This window comes from Mixophyes fleayi, chromosome 5 (assembly GCF_038048845.1).
Source record: "Mixophyes fleayi isolate aMixFle1 chromosome 5, aMixFle1.hap1, whole genome shotgun sequence".
Taxonomy (NCBI): Eukaryota; Metazoa; Chordata; class Amphibia; order Anura; family Limnodynastidae; genus Mixophyes; species Mixophyes fleayi.
The window spans coordinates 59,467,574-59,488,570 of NC_134406.1; the positions used below are offsets into that span (position 1 = coordinate 59,467,574).

The 20,997-nt window shown below is 39.9% G+C and overlaps 1 protein-coding gene across 1 annotated transcript in view; it reads right to left on the reverse strand.

Moving 5' to 3' along the window:
• The window catches only part of SKAP2 (src kinase associated phosphoprotein 2), a 221,013-nt gene that overhangs the window by 184,662 nt on the left and 15,354 nt on the right, over positions 1 to 20,997 (reverse strand). Inside the window, exons 2-3 of the mRNA XM_075212274.1 lie at positions 5,801 to 5,906; positions 2,621 to 2,646 (exon numbers count right to left, since the gene is read on the reverse strand). Of these exons, the coding sequence (XP_075068375.1) occupies positions 2,621 to 2,646; positions 5,801 to 5,906 (132 nt within the window). The remainder of the gene's footprint in view (positions 1 to 2,620; positions 2,647 to 5,800; positions 5,907 to 20,997) is intronic.

Below are 20,997 nucleotides of genomic sequence, written 5' to 3' on the forward strand. Positions count from 1 at the left end.
ATTTAAAAATCAGGCAATGTGGCCTCTTCTGAATTCCTGAACCAGCCCCATTGCTGTGATGTGATTGGCTGCACCTCCAAATTAAGAGGCCTGGATGGAAAAGGATCAAGAACAGTCTGTACCTTACCCATGGTAGGAAGACAAAGTGCCCCTCACGTGAAAGAAAAATTTCCGCATTTTCCAGCATTGGACCATTTTAGTTGTTTTATGTAGGTGCATATTTTTTATTTTTAAAATGGGACACCCAATTGATCCCCACTTATCCTGTTACTAGTGGTGTTTCAGGAGAAGTGGAAAAACTAGATTTCATTTTGCAGGGGTGGTATTATTTACATTGCTGCCGACTGTCTCTAATTTCCTCCGACAGTCCTGGCGGTATATTTACTAAACTGCGGGTTTGAAAAAGTGGAGATGTTGCCTATAGCAACCAATCAGATTCTAGCTGTCTTTTGTAGAATGTACTAAATAAATGATAACTAGAATCTGATTGGTTGCTATAGGCAGCATCTCTACTTTGCAAACCCGCAGTTTAGTAAATATACCCCCAGGGCATTAAGATTTGTCCCTGGAAATTTTTGTCTATGAAAATGTCCCTATTTTTCAGTACTGGCCAACTGCACAGTAAGGTCTCTTTTTCTGCATACTAGATGTAATTCTTACACTACATCCTATACCTTATGCTGTATATGTTCTTAGGTATTTCCAAGGCAAAACAATACAATAGAATCAATTCATACATATAACATGATGGAGATTGTGGTACTCCTAATAATACTGTCATGTGGGAGGTTCTTCACAGGTTCAATAGCAGAGTGACCTTGGAAATTATGTGTAAGTGGTGACAAGTATGTATTTATATGAGTGGGAGAGGTACACACACACAGTATCGTCCTCCCAGCATAAGGATTCATATTCTCCAGTTGTCAGACTTACTGGAATCCGCTCAATTCAGCTGCACTTTTGCAGACAAATACATCTCTAAATGTACTGGTACCTGGGTAATGAAAGCACTTAAATGCACAAAAGTGACACATATAATAAAGACTGTTCTACTATTCTTTCACTCTCAGGATTAATTTAAGACATCAACGAGACTAATCTCTTGTGTATCTGACACTTCATTACATTATTGGATTGTGTACAAATATGTGACTTTCACATTACTACTAACACTGCAGGTGACAATTAGGGGGGGATCCAGTTCCCTGGAAAGCTAGTTTTGCTGGACTCTCCCCTTCACCCCCAGAATGCAGAGGTCACTAATTGAATTGACTAATTGTATTACTGTAGACCGGCAGTGACGCCATGGGCCTGCCAGAAGAAAGCAAAGGAGCCGTGCAGCCTATTACTGCTGCTTTGGTAGCCCCGTCTTCTAAAAGGGACATCCCTTCCGCCGCACCATGCCATAAAGAAGGCAGCACGCTGCCAGTTATTTAAAAGAGAATGGATCCCGCCCCCACATCTACTCAGGTGAGTCACTTTCACTCTTTCCCCAGCGCCCCGCTGACTCTTTCCTCCCCCCCATGATTGGGTGTCTTAGGATGTCGATAACAGAAAAAAATGAAAACATGCTTTATTATTTTAATAAAGTACTTTTTCATGAGGTAATCATTTTAAAATATTTCATTTTTAAAAATATTTGTATTAATTTTTTACTATCTTTAAACTTTTTTTGTCTTGTGACTAAGTGGAACTTAAAGCCTAAGTTTTGGCTTTCAGCTCCACCGCGCATGCACTAATCGGCTAGCCGGGTCACGCATGGCATATCCCCCCCAAGACCAAGACAGGCCTGATTTGCAGCGATTAGAGTCATTTTGGACCTGCCCCCACAACATAATGACGTAATATCAGCTTTATGCCACAGGTAGCAGGGCCAAATGATGCAAATTGCTGCGTCACCCCCACCACCACCGTAGTTGTCACCCAGAAAAACTAGAAGAGTACAGGTATTCCTCACTTAACGACCGAGTTCCGTTCCTACGACTAGGTCGTTAAGCGAATTGGTCGCTAAGTGAGTACAGTACTGTTATATGCACCTACATGTATTGTAATCATTTTTATTGATTCTGAATGAAGAAATAGACTAAAGAAAACTGTATTTTGTTAGTTTGCTTTACATTACATAACACTGCATAACAGAAAATAAACATGTGTACAGTAAAGCTCTACAAACAGCAGCAATTATAACAATGAGGACCCAGGGAGAACCTGGTCGTAACTCCGAGTGGTCATTAAACGGGTAGGTTGTTAAGTGAGGAATACCTGTACACACAAAATCTATCCAGGCATCTTAAATATGCCCCCACCCTGCAGCACAACAAGGTATAAAATTACACATCTATATGGATTTACTCCTAACTTTAAATGAGACCCAGTATGTGCACAGATAAGCCCATAAAATAGCTGTGCAGAAATTGTCACCTGTGCATTAAGGGTTAATGGCCATAGGCAGGAAGTTAAAAAAAAATAAAAAATTCAGCAGTCAGCTGCTGTTCCACTCTCTGACAGCAGGGTGTGCTATGATCTTCATTTATGTGTATTCTGCTCTGGAGCCTACATTCCCTTATGCCTGCAGCAGTAGTAGACAATATAATAGGGCTCTAAAGTCACAAAACATTACCTTTATCATGAAATTCCTGTGGATAGCTAGAAACAAAGAGAAAGAAACACATAAATTAACATCACCATATTGTATTCCTGGTAATTAGGAAAACGGATGAATTATGTAATCAGAGTATATGCTATAATTATAGTAACTATGCAATAAAATTGAGAGGTTTTGCCCTGGAGATGTCATCTCTGCTGAATTTGACAATGTAGTCTATAGCGTTAGTCAGTATTAGATATAGTTTTAAATTTACACTCATACACTTTTACAGTCATAGGGACTGATTCATTAAGGATCTTAATTTAAGAAACTTCTTATTTCAGTCTCCTGGACAAAAAAACATGTTACAATGCAAGGGGTGCAAATTAGTATTCGGTTTTGCACATAAGTTAAATATTGACTGTTTTTTCATGTAGCACACAAATATCAACTTTAAATTTCAGTGTACAAATAAGCTATCAAGTATTTGTGTGCTACATGAAAAAAAACAGTCAGTATTTAACTTATGTGCAAAACAGAATACTAATTTGCACCCCTTGCATTGTTACATGGTTTTGTCCAAGAGACTAAAATAAGAAGTTTCTTAAGTTAAGATCCTTAATGAATCAGGCCCATAGTCTTAAACCAGCAATTGGCATTGTTGTGAATTCTTATAAAATAAAACTGTAAAAAGAGGAAAAGCCATTATAGGAAATGGCAATGCATATATAACAGGATAGGGTAACCATAAATACAGTTACTAGTACATGTGTTTAGCCTTTGTATTTTATTAATGATTTTAATGCCAAAAAAAGCCTAAGTTCATGGACAGACAAGAGTGTAGGCAGTGTTTTGCACCATACTAGGCCTACATTTTGGCCCTACCCTCCTGGAGATCCCGGAGGAGAGGTACAAAGGGCAAATGCAGGGGTCGTGACAACGTGAATTACGTCATCACGGACGCTGTTTGATTAGCATCATTAGACCTGCCCTTACAGGGAAAAAAAAGTTGGGATCCGGGAGGGTGTCATATTCGAGAGTCTCTCGGATGTTTCTGGAGACCAGGCTCGGTTGCCCTCATTTCATACATTGCCCTCCCATACCTGCCAATAGTGTGGACTATCATGGGATAGTCCAGTTTTTCTGTAGGGAATGGCTAGTCAGTAAAAGGACGTACTCTTTCTCAATATGGGTTGTGCTGATCCAGGTGTGATTTCAGTAGATCCGAGTGTGGTTTGGGTAGATAAGCAATGTGAACAATTTGTTCCAAATTTTCAATCTGTACGGTTGGCAAGTATGTCTTTGTGGTCATGTCACATGGTGTTAGCACATTTTCTAGCTGTCATGTAAACAGCTCAGGACTTTAGGAATGACCCCTAAGCCTCCAGCATTTTAACAGTATTTTATTTGCGTCTACAAGCTTTTTGGAAAGTGAAGTATGCAATTGCTATTATAAATCACTACAACTGATAAAGAGCCCTTAATGTGAGATTCCTTATTACAATGAGCAGATCTCTAACGTAAACTGTCTTTATTCTGCACATCTCTTTTTCATACTGACTTTCTAAAAGATCCAGAATTTTAAACCAATGACACTCCTGGAAAATTTGCTGGCTGATGCCGCCCCCCCCCCCCCCCCCCTACCCCGAAGGCGTGCTGTCAGTGAAGCTTTGGTAGGAGGTCGGGAAATAAACCGGAAAACGCGAAGGATTTTTACAGGATTATAGTTTCTTTTACAACAATATTTTTCTGATAGAAATAAAAATTAAAGATGTTAGAACTGATTTCACAAAAACAGAAGTATTGGTCCATTATTAAATAGTGCTGGGAGTTCAAACGTCTTTACTAAGGAATAGGCATGGGTGAAATTTTCATGTTCAGTTATTATCTATTATTGTTTATTGATATTGCACCAATAATATATTATGCAGCCTCACCTGGTATTTGGCTACAGAATTTTGTATCTTTCTCTGGTGGATTTTGGCCTTAAGTTCCCCGTATGGAGATCCTGCTGTGATATTTGTTCCCGACAGAATTCAAACCACACAACAGAGCAAAATTATGACCTGTTTAAAAGTATGTTCCTTATTTCCCTATAATCACAAAATTTACCATGTCGGGGCTTCTCTGGGACCCCTGGCAAAGACCCCCTTCCCCGCAAAGCATTTATACTGTACACTGGCAGCCTAACGCTGCCGACGAATGGAGGAAGCTCTTTCACAAGAGCAAAATCAGAGAGGCTTCAACAAGATCCCATTGTAATTAATTAATTAGTGCTGTTGTTCTCATAGAGGTTATTAAGCTCCGGTAATGGTGTTAAGGACAGAGAAATCTCTGATTTCTCCAGCGTTAACACTTTGTTAAATAGCAAAATGTGGTGTAAGATTCCAGCATTTTGGCTCTTTACAGCTTGTTAAATATACCCCAATTTCTTCCATTATGACATAATGATGTTTTTACTTCCATTAACATTTTCATTGTCATTTTGTTATTTATGTGCTGCTAACATATTCTGCTGTGCTGTACAAAGCAGGTAGCACATAGAAAAGCTTTACATATAGATTTCTATCCAATTTTGATTTACATATTGATGCAATTACAATTACATAATGTATTGGGTCAACTTGTCTTTTAAGTTTAGTAGCTTGTTACAATGCACGGAGGATACACCCTGGTTTCACAACAATATTGAAGTGTTCATTTGTCAGAAGTGACATGTTTGTTCAGGAGACACCTTTTATGTATAAAATGTTACATAAATGATATTTGGCTATTTTGCCGGGACTGTAAAATTTGCATTAGGTCAATCAATATGTGTGCACATCTGATCTGTATGTGTCATGAATAATGTCAGAAACTGGATAATGTCGACATGCAGATAATGGATGATTGGAATTAATTATCATATTTGGAAGTCATGATAATGAGCTGTAGCCAATAATAATATTTATGTTGGAGTTGGATGATATGTTGTTACAGTGTTTGATTGGGTTTCTACAAAACAATAACATAACAGCATCGCTAAGAAATACGTTGTTAAAATCTCAAACCTCCTCTACATACTGTATGTAGTTATGAATTAGATTGGAGCATATGTCATCATTTATTCTACTTCTTAAGGTCATTCAGATTGAATATATGTGACTTTGCTCACAAATTCATCCATTGTAAATGAGATTATTCTTTATAATCTTGACATTTATTTATACGTACTTCAGTTTAATATCCTTTATTTTCTTTATTAGGGTATCCTTCTTCTCTTTTGCCTTTTTTGACAACGTTTCTGCTTTTAAGACGTCAGAGAGAAACGTTTCCAATTCTAGAAAGGAAAAAGTAAAGTTAGAAAAAATATGAGTTACAGATTGTAATCCTAGACGTGGTTTCTTACTGTATGGTTGTATCGTGCTTACTTGCTTGTTGTTTTTATTTTGGCCAGTTAAACACTTTAAAATTGAAAATGGAATAAAAAGAAATTTTATAACAACAACAAAAAACAGCTGGGAGTTTGCAAAATTATTCACAATTCATACATTACTTAAATCCTTACAAAAACTATTTTTTCCCTATGACCCATCCCATCAACTAGCAAAACAACAGGAGACCCTCCCATGAGCCCTGTGTATTTCAGTAGTTTCTCATAAACCATCCAACATTGGAGGTAAAAAAGTTGAGAACAAAATATGTCCTCCCTGATCTGCCCAACCGTACCCACAATCCTAATCACCAATTCACAAAGCCAAATCACAAATCCCTGAGGCCATAGGCAAACCAAGGGGGGATGGGGGGTTCCTAGTGCCTGGAAACCCCCCTCCAAGCCTGGGACACTGTATAATTTTGGTGGCTGGACCCTGCTCCCGCTTCACACAGCTCTGCTTGAAAAGATAGAGCTGTGAGCACCTAACAGTAGTGCACACAGCATTGCCCATGTATGTTATGGGGATAGGAAGAGTTGGAGAGAAGCCAAGCACTGTCTAAAATTATAGCCACGCCCCCATGCATGCTGGTCACGCCCACTGGCTGCATGGTGTGGAAAACCCCCTCTACAATTCCTGCGTTTGCCCCTGGAGGCCATGCACCTTTCTGCAATTTGGGACTACTGGAGAGTAAGTATCATCAGCACAGGCCCCTGCATGTATGGTTGAACAGTTATCATGGTTTGTTCCACCAGCTGCTGCGATAACCCAGGTCCACATATTTATTCAGGTGTATTGGCCGCATATAGGAATGTGGAAATTTATATAATCTCAGAATGGTGGGGGGGGGGGGGGGGTTCCAATAATTGTTACAGTTTTGTCCTCTATTATTAAAATGAGAGCTGTGTCTTATGCATTATGATGCATACTAGTGTCAGGGACAGCTGTAGACCTAGGGGGTAAACAGTGGCGCACACAGGGGGGGTTTCTGAGTCTCCAGAAACCCCCCCTCTGCGCTAACTAAGTGGCCACCATAGTGGCACTGTCCTATACAGCAGCCGCGGCACTGTCAAACAAGCGTCCTCGGCAGTGTATACAGCACTGCCGCGGATGCTTCTTTGACAGCGCCGCGGCTTCTGTATAGGACAGCGCTGCCAAAACAGAGCTGCTGCGCATGCGTGGGCGCATGCGCAGCAGCTCTCTCTCGTGTTTTGGGTTTTTTTTCTTTTTGGGTCGGGGGGGGGGGAACTCCCCCCTGAGAATCCTGCGTGCGCCCCTGGTAAATGTATCAAGCTGAGAGTTTGAATGTTAGAATGTACTAAATAAATGATAGCTACAATCTGATTGGTTTCTCAAACCCGCCGGAAAACTCTTAGCTTGATACATTTACCCCCAGATCTGTGAGGATGACCCAATTAAATGACTTAACTGGGGTGCCTAGCTGTGACTAGGCACACTGTACAGGCCATGTGACAGCATCCTGCACTTTGATTGGTGGATAGTTCTAGCCATTTCTTTTACCGGAGTTTGAAGACCTCCCTCTACTCTAATGAATGGCCAGGACCATTGCACCAATCATTGTGCTATCAGCTATGACACTGTCATGCCCAGCCCAGGCTGGTCCGATTGTGTTTTAACCTCTTCCAACCTCTCGGCCGCCAGGCTTAATGTAGTGCAAAGCCAAAGAAAACAAGCACAAAAACATTACAATTGAACCGACCCAGGGGGGAAGGCAGAGTCTATATTTTGGGCATAGACTCTACAGTAGAATTGGCATATTTCTCCCGAGAATTATATCATTTTGGACACTTATTTTGCATTAAAGTAGCTGCCAATAACTTTTATACAAAGAACAGGAAGGGAGAATGGGAACCACTTTACTGCTATAGCTCCTATAGAGCGGACTGTTGTACAGCTTCAATACACCTCCTACACGATTTATCTGATCTTTCACTAAAACTTCTCCAATACTTGATATCCAAAATAATTGACCTTTAATGGTTTTGTAAGAGGGCTTTTAGGAAACAACATATCTTTACCATATCAGGCATTCTAAGTGCAATAGCTTTTGACTTTCATTTCTAAAATTGCATACCATATTTTATTTAAATGAGCTTACATCTTACAAGACTGAAGTTCAAGTTAGCATAAAAATTGTGTAATTTTTTTTACATGACATACATACAAATCCGATTATATTAAATGTATTAGAAATCTGTCTTGCTAATTTAATTCAATAATTTTCAATTATTGGTAAATGTACTTATGTATTATCTCATATTTTAAGTATTTAACTCAATTAGCATTATGCAACCTCCATCAAAACAATAAAACAAATTGCACAATATTCAGTACATAGCAACCATACCCCCATTTAATCTGAATTGTCTTGTATGATAAAGGGGCACCTCCTTTGAAATCAGGGCTACTGGTGTTTTACATTGGTATATTGGTATCAAGCTTTCTTCTGAATCATCATCATCATCATCATCATCATCTATTTATTTATATAGCGCCACTAATTCCGCAGTGCTGTACAGAGAACTCATTGAAATCAGCCCCTGCCCCATCGGAGCTTACAATCTAAATACCCTAACATACACAAACACATACAGAGAGAGACTAAGGGCAATTTAATAGCAGCCAATTAACCTACCAGTATGTTTTTGGAGTGTGGGAGGAAATCGAAGCACCCGGAGGAAACCCACGCAAACATGGGGAGAACATACAAACTCCACACAGATAAGGCCATGGTCGGGAATCGAACTCATGACCCCAGTGCTGTGAGGCAGAAGTGCTAACCACTAAGCCACCGTGCTGTATCCAGGAAGAGATATTTCAGCACTATAATACACATTCCTACTGTTTCGCACATGGCTTGGAACAATTTTAAATAATACAACCTGCTTTGTCATTGGTTAGAGAGCTAAGGTTGCACTTCCTAAAGTTAACTCCGGCCAATCAGTTCACTATAGAATACGCATCCTTGGCTCACTAGTCACTGAGAGTGCAGGTCGCTGTTAGATTCTATGGCTGTACTTGATGCCTGAGCAGAAGCACCAGAGTCCCAACAGTGAGGGCATGGTGGCTGCATGTGAATATTGTGGCGGATATGGTGGGTATGTAGGTGGTGATGCTGTGGTCATGAGCCTATTATTCTGGGCATGGAACTGTATGTGCCAGGTATGGAGTCTGTGCATGGGTCTGTATATGGTGGGCATGAGGCTGCTATGTGTGGCAGTGACGGATAGAGGTGTATGCAGGTGGCATTGGGTTATTATGCTAGGAATGGAACTGCATATGACCACTTTACATGGCATCTGTGGAAATGGTGCTGTATAACACGCAGGGCAATGGGGTCTTGTACATACAGTATATATATTTTTTATCTTACTGTGCACACTAATATATCCATTTTGCCATACCACACATGTATTTACTCTGTTGCTGTATTGTGCAGTATGCTATGCATTGTATGCATTCTGTTTTATGGTGTGTTGAAAACTATTTGTCTAATTTAAGAACACAATACTACGTACAAAATAATGACTGTAACCAATATCCGGTTTCCAGACATTTGCTGTCATTTTCTTTAACGCACTAGAAAAACACCACAATCTGCACATTTGTGCACCGTGACCCCCTCTATCTAATAAGCCCCTGAGTAAGTTACCTTTCTCTCCAGCACAACTCACCGATTTATTCCATTTCTGGAATACGTATCCTTTGGTGCGCTACTTTATCTGAAGAATTGTTGAAGTGGTTACACACAAAAACTCATTGCTGTTTTATAACATAGAGTGCTGCTTAATCTGTCTGCTCCCTCTCATTTAAGAAACAGCTATGATGGAAAATTCAGGGGACATTTCTGAAAACTATCATTAGGTGTCATAATTTTGTCTGTCATTTTTTTGTCCTCATACTGTGCAACTATTTTTTGAGTAATGTCCCCAAATAACTCAGTAAGCCTGTAGCAACACCCACCAGGGCACTAGCACAGGAATCACGTTAACCAGGAAGGTCTAGCTTAGATAAGGGGAAAAAAATATAAAAAAATGTTAACACAACATTCCTTCTGAAAATAGATAGCGATATTTGCTTAGCTACTGTTTACATTAACAATCTTGACTGCCTTGGAGTTCCCTCCAGAGAGAAAATGTACTGGTATACTTAAAGGAACAGTTAATACAAGCTAGTAGGATCGGAGTTGAGATAAGTGATAACGTACCATTTACAAATTACTTAGTGTCAATTACAGAGAGAAATGATTTGTGAAAAGAGAGATAAAATGTACCGCAAGCACTTGGGTAAAATTGAGCTGAGGTAAAACGCTTTAAAATGAAATAGGATGATCACCTCAGACAATCTTAACTGCTGAGATAAACTGCTTATGCTTAATGTACGTGTTTATAAAGTGATGAAGATTCAGGCAGATAATCACAGGTGGGAATTTTAAAGGTAGAGCTTTAGACCCTCTGGAATTTGCCTCAAATACTTCAAGATTTCAATAAATTGTGAACAGACGATCAAGTATTGGTTTTAGAATGCTGCAACATTTAGATACATTGCAATTTGTGTGTGTAGAAAGTCTATATTCCCAGAGAAGGTATTTTATATGGAATTGCATGTGGTTTCTGGGACATTTTAACTTTCGAGTCACTTTACCTATGAATGAGGGTGGTGGAGCTGTTGCTACGGTTTGTCTTGTGATCAAGGAGACGCAATGACAAATAAGGAAACAACCTTATATAAAAGATCTATTACTGGCAATCACAAATACACAACTTCCCACACGTACTCAGAACTTGAAATATTTCCCATTGTAGTTACTGTTCACTGCTATTAGCAATTTTTTTCAGCTTAAGGTGACTGGCTTTAATGTTCTTCAATGGAATTAGGGAAAGGAAGACACCATTTTATTTTAATCATCTTGAGGTCTGATAAGTTTTTGAAAGTTTTATATATATCTGCACATGTTATTCATAGCTTTATTATATAAATTAATGTGTATTTTAGGGTTAGTAGTCCTTTAAAGTGGACCTCAACCCAAACAAATTAAACACATACTTAAACTCCATATAAGCGCTAAAAGACCCCTTATTAACTGGTGTTGCATATGCATAAACAATTCAAGTGCAAGCCATATATAAATGCTATGCATTTGCACGTTTGTCCAAATAAGTGTTTGACTTGCAGTTCATATGCACTTGACACATCTGGCTATGTGTCAATAATGCAATCAGTACAGAGCTTTTCCTAATCATTTAAATAGCCCATTAATGTCACTGGGTTCCCCATGTGTGCTACATGTAGAAATTCCTTTAAAATTAATTTTAAGCTCTTGTAAAAAGTAAATCATTTTAAAAATCAGGCAGTTTGCTCCCTCATCTAGTCCTGGATTACACAGGGTAGGTTGGTCCCAAATAAAACAAGGGAACAACACTCCTGAGGTCTGCTAGAGATGCTCACTTGGAGCCCCACTGCAGAATGACAGAAGGACAAATTGAGTGTCATTAGTCTCTCAGGCAGTTGGAAGCAGTTTCCCACACTGCTTGCAATGTGATTGGGTGACAGTGAAGGGAAACCTGGAGACTTCCTGCTATGATCCAATATCAATAAAGACTAATTTAATCTCTACTATTTGGGGAAAAAACAATTAACAATGCTGTGGAGAACTATTCATGTCAATGACCTATTCATTTCATTGAGATTTCTACAGTCATGGGCAAAAGTTTTGAGAATGACACAAATATTCTTTTTCACAAAGTCTGCTGCCTCAGTTTTTATAATGGAAATTTGCATATACTCCAGAATGCCATGGATAGTGATCAGATGAATTGCAATTAATTTCAAAGTCCCTCTTTGCCATGACAATGAACTTTATCCCAAAAACAACGCTTCCACTGCATTTTAGTCTTGCCACAAAAGGACTAGCTGACATCAGGTCAGTGATTCTCTCGTTAACACAGGTGAGAGTGTTGACGAGGACAAGGCTGGAGATCACTCTGTCATGCTGATTGAGTTAGAATAACAGAATGAAAGCAGGGTGGTGCTTGAAATCATTGTTCTTTCTCTGTTAACCATGGTTGACTGCAAGGAAACACATGCAGTCATCATTGCTTTGCACAAAAAGGGCTTCACAGGCAAGGATATTGCAGCTAAAACATTGCACCTATATCAACCATTTATTGGATCACAAAGAACTTCAAGGAGAGAGGTTCAGTTGCTGTGAAGAAGGCTACAGGGCACACAAGAACGTCCAGCAAACGGTAGGACCATCTCCTAAAGTTGATTCAGCTGCAGGACCAGGGCACCATCAGTGCAGAGCTTGCTCGGGAATGGCAGCCTCTCTACGCACATGCTTTGAAAGCATGCAATTGCAGCAAGCAGTGTCCCAAAAAGTTGCAATACAAGTGCAAGATGTAATTATGAATGCAAGATGCATAGAAAAGATTGTTTTTGTTTTTGCATGCTATACACCTTGTTAAGGGACCTTAATGGAGAAATTATTATAAAGGAGTCTATACTAGTCAGGTTTACAAGATAAGTTTTAGCTTAACTTAGGCTGTCATGATAAACTTTTTCAGAGTGGGAGATAATGTACTATATACCATATACTGAATGCACAGAAAATTGTACGTTAATTCTTCTATTGTCTGTTTGTCTTGAAAGCATAATATTTTAAGCAGGTAAAAAATAGTGTGGGCAGCATGGTGGCTAAGCAGTTAGCACTTCTGCCTCACAGCACTGGGGTCATGAGTTCAATTCCCGACCATGGCCCTATCTGTGTGGCGTTTGTATGTTCTCCCCGTGTTTGCGTGGGTTTCCTCCGGGTGCTCCGGTTTCCTCCCACACTGCAAAAACATACTGGTAGGTTAATTGGCTTCTATCAAAATTGACCCTAGTCTTTCTCTGTGTGTGTGTGTGTATGTTAGGGAATTTAGACTGTAAGCTCCAATGGGGCAGGGACTGATGTGAGGGAGTTCTCTGTACAGCGCTGCGGAATCAGTGGCGCTATATAAATGATGATAGTGGGGGAAAACACTGGATAAAAAACTGACATAGCATATGTTACGTGTACAAATGTTAGAAACACCTGACCACCACAGGTAATTGAAATAGGGCAAACATATTTTTTTTACAAAAAGTCAGAGTGAGATGTATTGCCATTTACATAGCATATCTTGCGCATGCTCAAAAAGTGAATTACACACTTCGTGGCTATTCAGACCTGCGACTTTTTGGTACTTACATCTCCTTACACGTGAACCAGCGTGACAGGGAGGGGTGTTCTAACGTAGATAGTACGAGCATGTTTGAGCAGCTTAGTATGGATTCAAGCTGGGTTGTAGTTGCAGATGTTTTATTTGTGAGTGGTCAGGGGCAGGTGTAAGTAGCAGATAATGATGAACAGCCAAACTAACGAACTGTTTGTAATTAGAGGTTTGCAATTGATTTGCAGATTCGTATGGAGGCTTTAATAGCCAATTTGTGCTTTAGCTAGGTTATTCAAGTTTAAATGATGCCTCAGAGTAATTGCATTCATAACATATAAAATAAAATGTTTTTGTATATGTTTGCAAGTTGGGTGTCTGAGGGGTACATCTGTTGTCAAGTAAACACATCTGCTACCCATACAGACCTGGATCCATTTTCAACTCCGAGTATTGCATACATAAGCCTACACTCATACTTACCAACTTTTTATTCTTTCCCTGAAGTATAAGGACAGAGGAGGACAGGGTGAACGATGTCACCCCCCTTCCCCCATTTCCCAGACATTCCGAGAGAGTGGGCAAGTATCAGTGGAGAGCTGGCAAATTTTAGCCCGGGGGGCAGGACTCGACTCAGCAGCCTATTAGGAATATTTTAAAGGATAAAAAATGCAGGTGGCCCAGTGACCCAGCCCAAGGTAGCCCACTATGGGACTGGCCCCCCAGCCCAGCCTGCCCCTGGCAAGTATGTTGGATGTGCCATAGCTGAAAGCCATTTTAATCAGCCACTAATTCTCAATAGAATGGCGAACATAGAAAACATGCTTATCAAACCTGTATATCCACATCTCAAACATCTTCATTTGTTAATAAATTCATGAAGCTTTTCTTGATTTCCGAATACATTGTTGTCTAGTTTTTGTTTAGCGTAATGATTTATACAAGCCTACCATTGTATATTCTGACTTCAGTCTACTTTAAATTGACTGCTGCTAAGGTGACAATTTCTACAAGTTACAGTTAATCAGTACATTGCTGTTGGAGTATTCTACAGGAAATTGTGAAATGATTGATCACAGCAGGAAAAGGGTGGAAATGGGGTATAATGAAAGCCCAATGCACAGTTAGAGGACAAATGACTCTTATATGGCTACTGTCATGATAGTTTAGTTGCACTAACACTGTATTGAAGTAGTGTTTTGTACACTGAATAGTAGTCTACAAGGATTATAGAAGGAAAACACAAATATTGTCCTAATTGTTATCAAAACTGAATGATATTTATCATATGCAGATACAGAGAATGTACATATATCTCGACAAAGGGTCTGCAGCGCCGTATATGACATATACAAAATAAACGTATTGTGTGTGTGTTTGTTTTTTTAAGCACACATAAATCAGGCATATGCACTCCCAATACAACTACAAGTGGATCGGAAGAAACATCTCTTGTTGAGTGGGGGTCTAGAGCCAATCTGCTCTGACAGACAATACACTGCAAGATAAGTACAATACTTATGTGAAATAGAAAGTCCCAGCAGAACACACTGAAAAAAATAGCTATTCACGTTGACTACGTGCATATTATATGCAGTCTCCTCCCCGTTATGCCCATTAAATCCTAGGCTGCAGAGCCATCTTTTCCATTGGGCACGATGGGCAGGTGCCCGGGGGCCCCATGGACAAGGGGGCCCCATAGGCAGGGCTCTTAATTAGAATAAATTATCCTGAAGAAAAAAAAACCTGCAAAAAAAACCTTCAAGGGTCACTGAGCAAGTACATCTATCTATCTCTATCTCTATATATCTATATCTATATCTTTCTCTCTCTCTCTATATATATACATACACACATATATATGTAGTGGCTCTGGTGCACTGCTTTGCCCGGGGGCCCATAATGTTGTTAAGATGGCTCTGCTAGGCTCTGCTAGGCTGGTGTATTTATCCTGTGCGCACGAAGATGAATTGCGTACAGTTGTGTTCTCTTGCATATTGTTCATTTCTCGGCATGCGCAGAGGAATTTCATGCAAAATACGGCTATGTCCTATTTTTTTATGTTATATCAGTTTATAAAAAAAAGGCAAAAAACAAAAATGTGCACCTATATTGCATTGAAGCTGCAGTGTCTGTAAGTTCATTTGAATAAAAGCAATGTTGCTCAATCAGTCAGAGGACATAATGCAAGTTTGCCCTAGACCTTTAAAGATTAACTGAAAAGAGCAGAACAATTGGTGAGATTTGCAGTAAATCAGCGAGAGTGATGAGTGCTGTACTTTGAGATTGCTGTAAATAATGTGAGAAATTGAGAATTGATATAAATTGCTACTGTGCAGCCATTACAGTGAATTGGATACATGTGTTGTTGATATATAAATCATACATTTTAATAGCAAACTTTATTTCAGTTTCCTGACAATAAGTGCTACTAGTTTGTACTCATTCTGTTTTGCAGCAGGGCCAGGAATAAGCATAGCGCAATCTGTGGCTCAATCAGAGGGCGAATCAGAACATTTGAAACCAGTGCTCACTGATATGTTATGTTCTCTTTAGGGACAATAGATTATAGGGACTGTATTCTTAATTTTATACACTGTATAGTGCACAAGGTACAAGATCAGTATATTTTTATTTGCCCATTTTTTGAATTGATATCATAATAGTATACAAAATAAAAAGACAGTTGTCAGCGCTTATCCTTAACACTGCATATCTGTTTGTATCTAGGAAAATGAAAACATGATCTATTAGTTCATTTTTTGATCAAAATATTTAAGCCTGCTTCCCAGCATCCTACACTGGCCTATATGCTTGAAACACCATTAAAAGGCACTTAATATCTAAGGCACTCACCTCCCGGACATATGTCCTTACATCTAACAAGGGCTGGCTTGTGAGCTACACCCAAATCAGCCTTAAATAGGCTTGATGGACAGCTGCTAAGACAACTTAAGGCAATATTTTGAGACAAAATGTAAGTCCTTATACCTGGCAGGTGAGTGCATCTAATTTAAACTGCATTTTAATGGTGTTTGAAGCATATAGGTCAGTATAGGACCTGCATACACTAAAATGTCCTTGACACGGGGATGCAGGCCTAAATGTTTTGATCAAAGCATTAACTAATGCCTCTTGCTTTTGTTTTGCTAGATATACACAGATATGTATTGTTAAGGGTAAGCGCTGACAACTACTGTCTTTTTGTTTTGTATACATATATGGGCATTTTTATTGCCATGCAGCTATTATCATAGGCTAAGGCTTATTTTGATATCATAGTAGATCTTAGGATCTCCTTGCTCAAACACCTTGCTTGAAAAAGGAAACTCCCTTCTTTGAAACAAGGGTTATTTTAAATTTTCTGGCCTCTCCTAACTAGGTTCCATTGCTAGGAAACCTAATGTTGGCACCTACTGTATAGGCCTCTCCAGTATGCAGAAGAAGGAGCTTCTCATCAGACTCCCTTAGGTGTGCCAGTTAGATGATCGTTATGCTGTGCAACTCTTAGTATAGCCATAAGAGCGTACCCATTATGCTACTACTAGATAAAACCTGCACTCCATCACTTTCCTCTGTGGCAGGCCTATAGACTGTTACCACCTAGCTGAGTTTTAAAAACTGACTTGATTTAATTCAGTTTGGCAACAAAGCCTGTCATGTGGAGTACATTATTAAGGGTGATGAAAGGTGCAAGTCTTTGGTACATCAGAGAGTACAAATGGGATGATACATGAAGACAAGGGCAGAGAGATAGACAAGTCCAGGATTGTTAGAGACTTTGCAAATAAGGGCCAATATTTAGAATAAAACCCTGGAGGAAGCAGGAGGTCAAAGCAGTGACTGGCAGAGAGTTGGCACATTAGTAAAGTGGTTAGTAAGCAGCAGCTGCATAGAGTGATAGGTAGGATGGTTAGTTAAGGGTTTTAGCATTTTAGCAGTGTCTGGGGCAGATGTGAGAGACTGCATGAAAGTGAGGGGTGACAGACAGAGGAGAATCAGGTGTCGTGGAAGCAATGATAGTAGGAATGGAGCTATCAGATGGAAATGTTAGTGAAAAGTTGGAAATCCAGTGCTGGTGCAAGAATGCCCATTAGTCGTTACTCCACCCTCTGCATCTTACCTTGTGCGGAGTGAAGGGGTAACATCTTCTGTCTATCTGTCAGACTGGGAGCCTGGTGCTGGTGACATCAAAGGCCTGTACCAAACCCCAGAGTACCTCAGATATGGAATAGCAGCAGCCAGCAACTTCCCACGTCACAAGCTGCTGGCTGCTGTCCTTCCATGTCATTGGCCGCTGCTCAGTGTGTAGACATGGCTACAGAAATGAATAAATGATGTCACTCATTGTTTTAGTCACCCCTTAAACCTTGTGTCCTAGGCCACTGCCTAGCTTCACCTAGTGGTAGCGCAGGCACTGACTAAATACAAGAAACATCAGAACAATGCACTAAATATGAAATAAATTGCAATGTTCATTATTTTACATGATATTTTAAAAATGCATTATGGATAATTCAATCTGTGCTTTAATTCAAGCATAATGCAAACATACATTTTATTAGTAAAGAAATATACATAATGCAGATAAACAGTGATAATGTAAGTAAAGTAAGGTGCAAAAAAAACAATGTGTCAATTGTCATTTTATAAAACCGCTAGCGATATATGAAACCTCATACATTTGCCAGAACGGACACACAAGTTTGCAAAGTGTACCGAATTCTGCAAATCCCGATTTCTACTGGCAATTCAGTCATTTATACAGATTCGGCATTCTCAATCTGCGAATTGCGATCCACTTCACATAGTGTTCAAAATTCAAGTGAGTGCAAATGTCTGTGTTCCCTTCCACAAAATGAGCAACACACCTAAAAGCATGCACTCTCATCACCCTATATCAGATTGGATCACATTTTAAAATCTCAGTCTACAAAACAAAATCTTTCTTTGGCATGGGTCTGTCAAATTTGAATTTGCATGAAATCTAGTTTGTACTTGTTGCAGAATATTTCTTTATTCCAAATCAACGTAATGTTACACCTATCAAAGGCACAACAGCAATTCAGTGGCAGGTCTTGAACATTGTGGCTTCTTCTGCTTATGTTCCAGAGGATAAAATAGTGATAATAATATTAATAATAAGGTAGAAGTACTAGCGCAATTCAGGTATGTTGTCGCCATTTTATGCCAATAAGTTGCAGGAATGTGTGGCTCTTTATTCTCTTTTTTAAACTTATGCAAGTTTTGTAAGTTTGAAAATAATTAAACAACTATTTTCTCCAGTGACTGCATTGTCCTGTCCTAATCAGGCTGCCTCTTTCTATAACAAAACACTCACTTCAGCCCTAAACAATGCAGCTCCAGATACTACATATGGTCTCTGATGATCCAAACCCCAGCCATGGTCAACAAACAGACCCGCTACCTGCAAAAGTGCTCCCGCACTGCAGAGCGCCGCTGGAGGGAATCTGGTTCCTATCCCGATTTCCTCCACTATAAATGCATCCTTTTATCTTACAGCACTACCTTTTTAATTGCCAAACAAACATTCTTCAAATCTCTAATATTCACCCAGTCTAACCCACATCGCCTCTTTGCCGCCTTCAACTCACTTCTCTGCCCACCTGCAACTGTTCCTCCTTTCTCTCCCACTGCCCATGATTTTGCCACCTATTTCAAAGACAAAGTTGACAACATTCGACAAGATATTTCCTCGTGCCAAATTCCACTCACTCTACCCACCTTTACCTACACTCCCCAATCCACCCTTAACTCATTCTCTACAGTAACTGAAGACTCTGCACTCATCTTATCATCTCACCCTACAACCTGTCCACTCAACGCTATTCCCTCCCAACTACTCCACTTCCTCTCCCCCACTGCATGCCCACCTTTAACTCATCTCTTCAACCTGTCTCTCTCCACTGGCACATATCCATTCTCCTTTAAACATGCGCTCAGCTCACCTATTCTAAAGAAACCATCTTTCGATCCAGCATCTCTCTCCAACTACCGCCATATTTCTCTCCTTCCTTTTGTCTCCAAACTACTTGAGCGATTAGTGTACAAACGCCTGTCTCAATTTCTCTCCTCTCATTCCATTCTTGACTCTCTGTAATCAGGCTTCTGCCCCCAACATTCCATTGAAACTGCTCTCACAAAAGTGACCAATCATCTACTTACTGCAAAATTTCTCCATACTCATTCTCCTGGACCTCTCTGCTGCTTTTGATACGCTTGATCACTCTCTTCTCCCTCACTCCATTGGCCTTCATGGCACAGTTCTTCCCTGGTTCACTTCCTACCTACCGAATCACTCCTTTAGTGTTTCTACCTCTGGCACATCCTCCCCTCCACTCTCACTTACTTACTTTTTTTTTATTGTACACCTCTTCTCTTGGAGCACTAATTCACTTATTCGGCCTCCAATACCACTTTTAAGCTGATGACACCCAAATCAATATCTCTTCCCCTGACCACTCTCCTTCTGTACTATCTTGTGTAAACAACTGTCTTTATGCTATCTCTTCATGGATGTCCCAATGCTACCTAAAGCTCAACATGTCCAAAACAGAGCTTATTATCTTCCCTCCTGCCCTCAATTCTCCCCCTCACTGTCAATAACACCACAATTTCCTCAGTCTCCCAAGCGTGCTGCCTTGCTGTCACACTTAACTCCGCCCTCTGCTTTATTCCTCACATCCAGACTCTCTCCTGTCCTGTTGACTCCACCTTAAAAACATTGCCAGAATACGCCCTTTTCTTACTCGACATTCTACCAAAACTCTTATCCATTCTCTCATCATTTCCCGTCTTGACTATTGCAACCTCCTGCTATCTGGCATTCCTGCTGCCCATATATCCACACTTCAATTCATCCTAAATGCTGCTGCAAAAGTGATCTTCCTCTCTCATCACTCCACATCTGTTGCACCACTTTGCAAACCCCTACACTGGCACCCTGTGTCCTCCAGAATCAAATTCAAATTACTCACCCTTACCTACAAAGTCCTCAACAATACTACCCCTGCATACAACTCAAATCTCATATCAAAATACTCTCCCTCCTACCGTCTTAGATCTACCTCTGACCTGCGTCTTGTCTCGTCTCTGGTAACCACCTCTCACTCCCGCCTACAAGACTTCTCATGTGCTGCTCCCCACTTATGGAATTCCCTAGCCTTCAAATCTTTAGATGCTCTTTGAAAACCCATCTCTTTTTTTTTTAGAGGTGACCTTATCTTCGATAACACTATTGACACTAATGCACCCTTACAACTATCCCAATCTTCACTCTGAAACACATTTACTCCTCTTGCTTCAGCTGTGCCCTCTTCCACTTAGAATGTAAGCTCTCTAATGAGCAGGGTCCTTCATACCCTTTGTTTTCATGTCTGCAGTTATTTTGTATACCTTGTATGTCCCTGTTTTATGTATGTAATGTTTTCCCTACAGTATGGGGCTGCGGAGCACTGTGGCGCCTTGCAAATCTACGATAATAATAATAAATAATAATTGCATTTTGCGGCAGTAATTGAGTTGAGCGGATTGTGTAAAATATGTAAGAACGGAAAGGAAGAGATAAACCAGGCAGGTAGAGGTGATCGAAATTGTCAATAATGTTCCATTAAATATTCATCTCATTCTGCATTTGACCACCAAATTTTACACCATTTGCCACACATTATTTGGCTTTAGATGTTCCCCAGTCCTAGACCAACCACACCACACAAAGAAGAATAAATTGATCTTTGTCACCCCAGCTATATTCATTACAGTG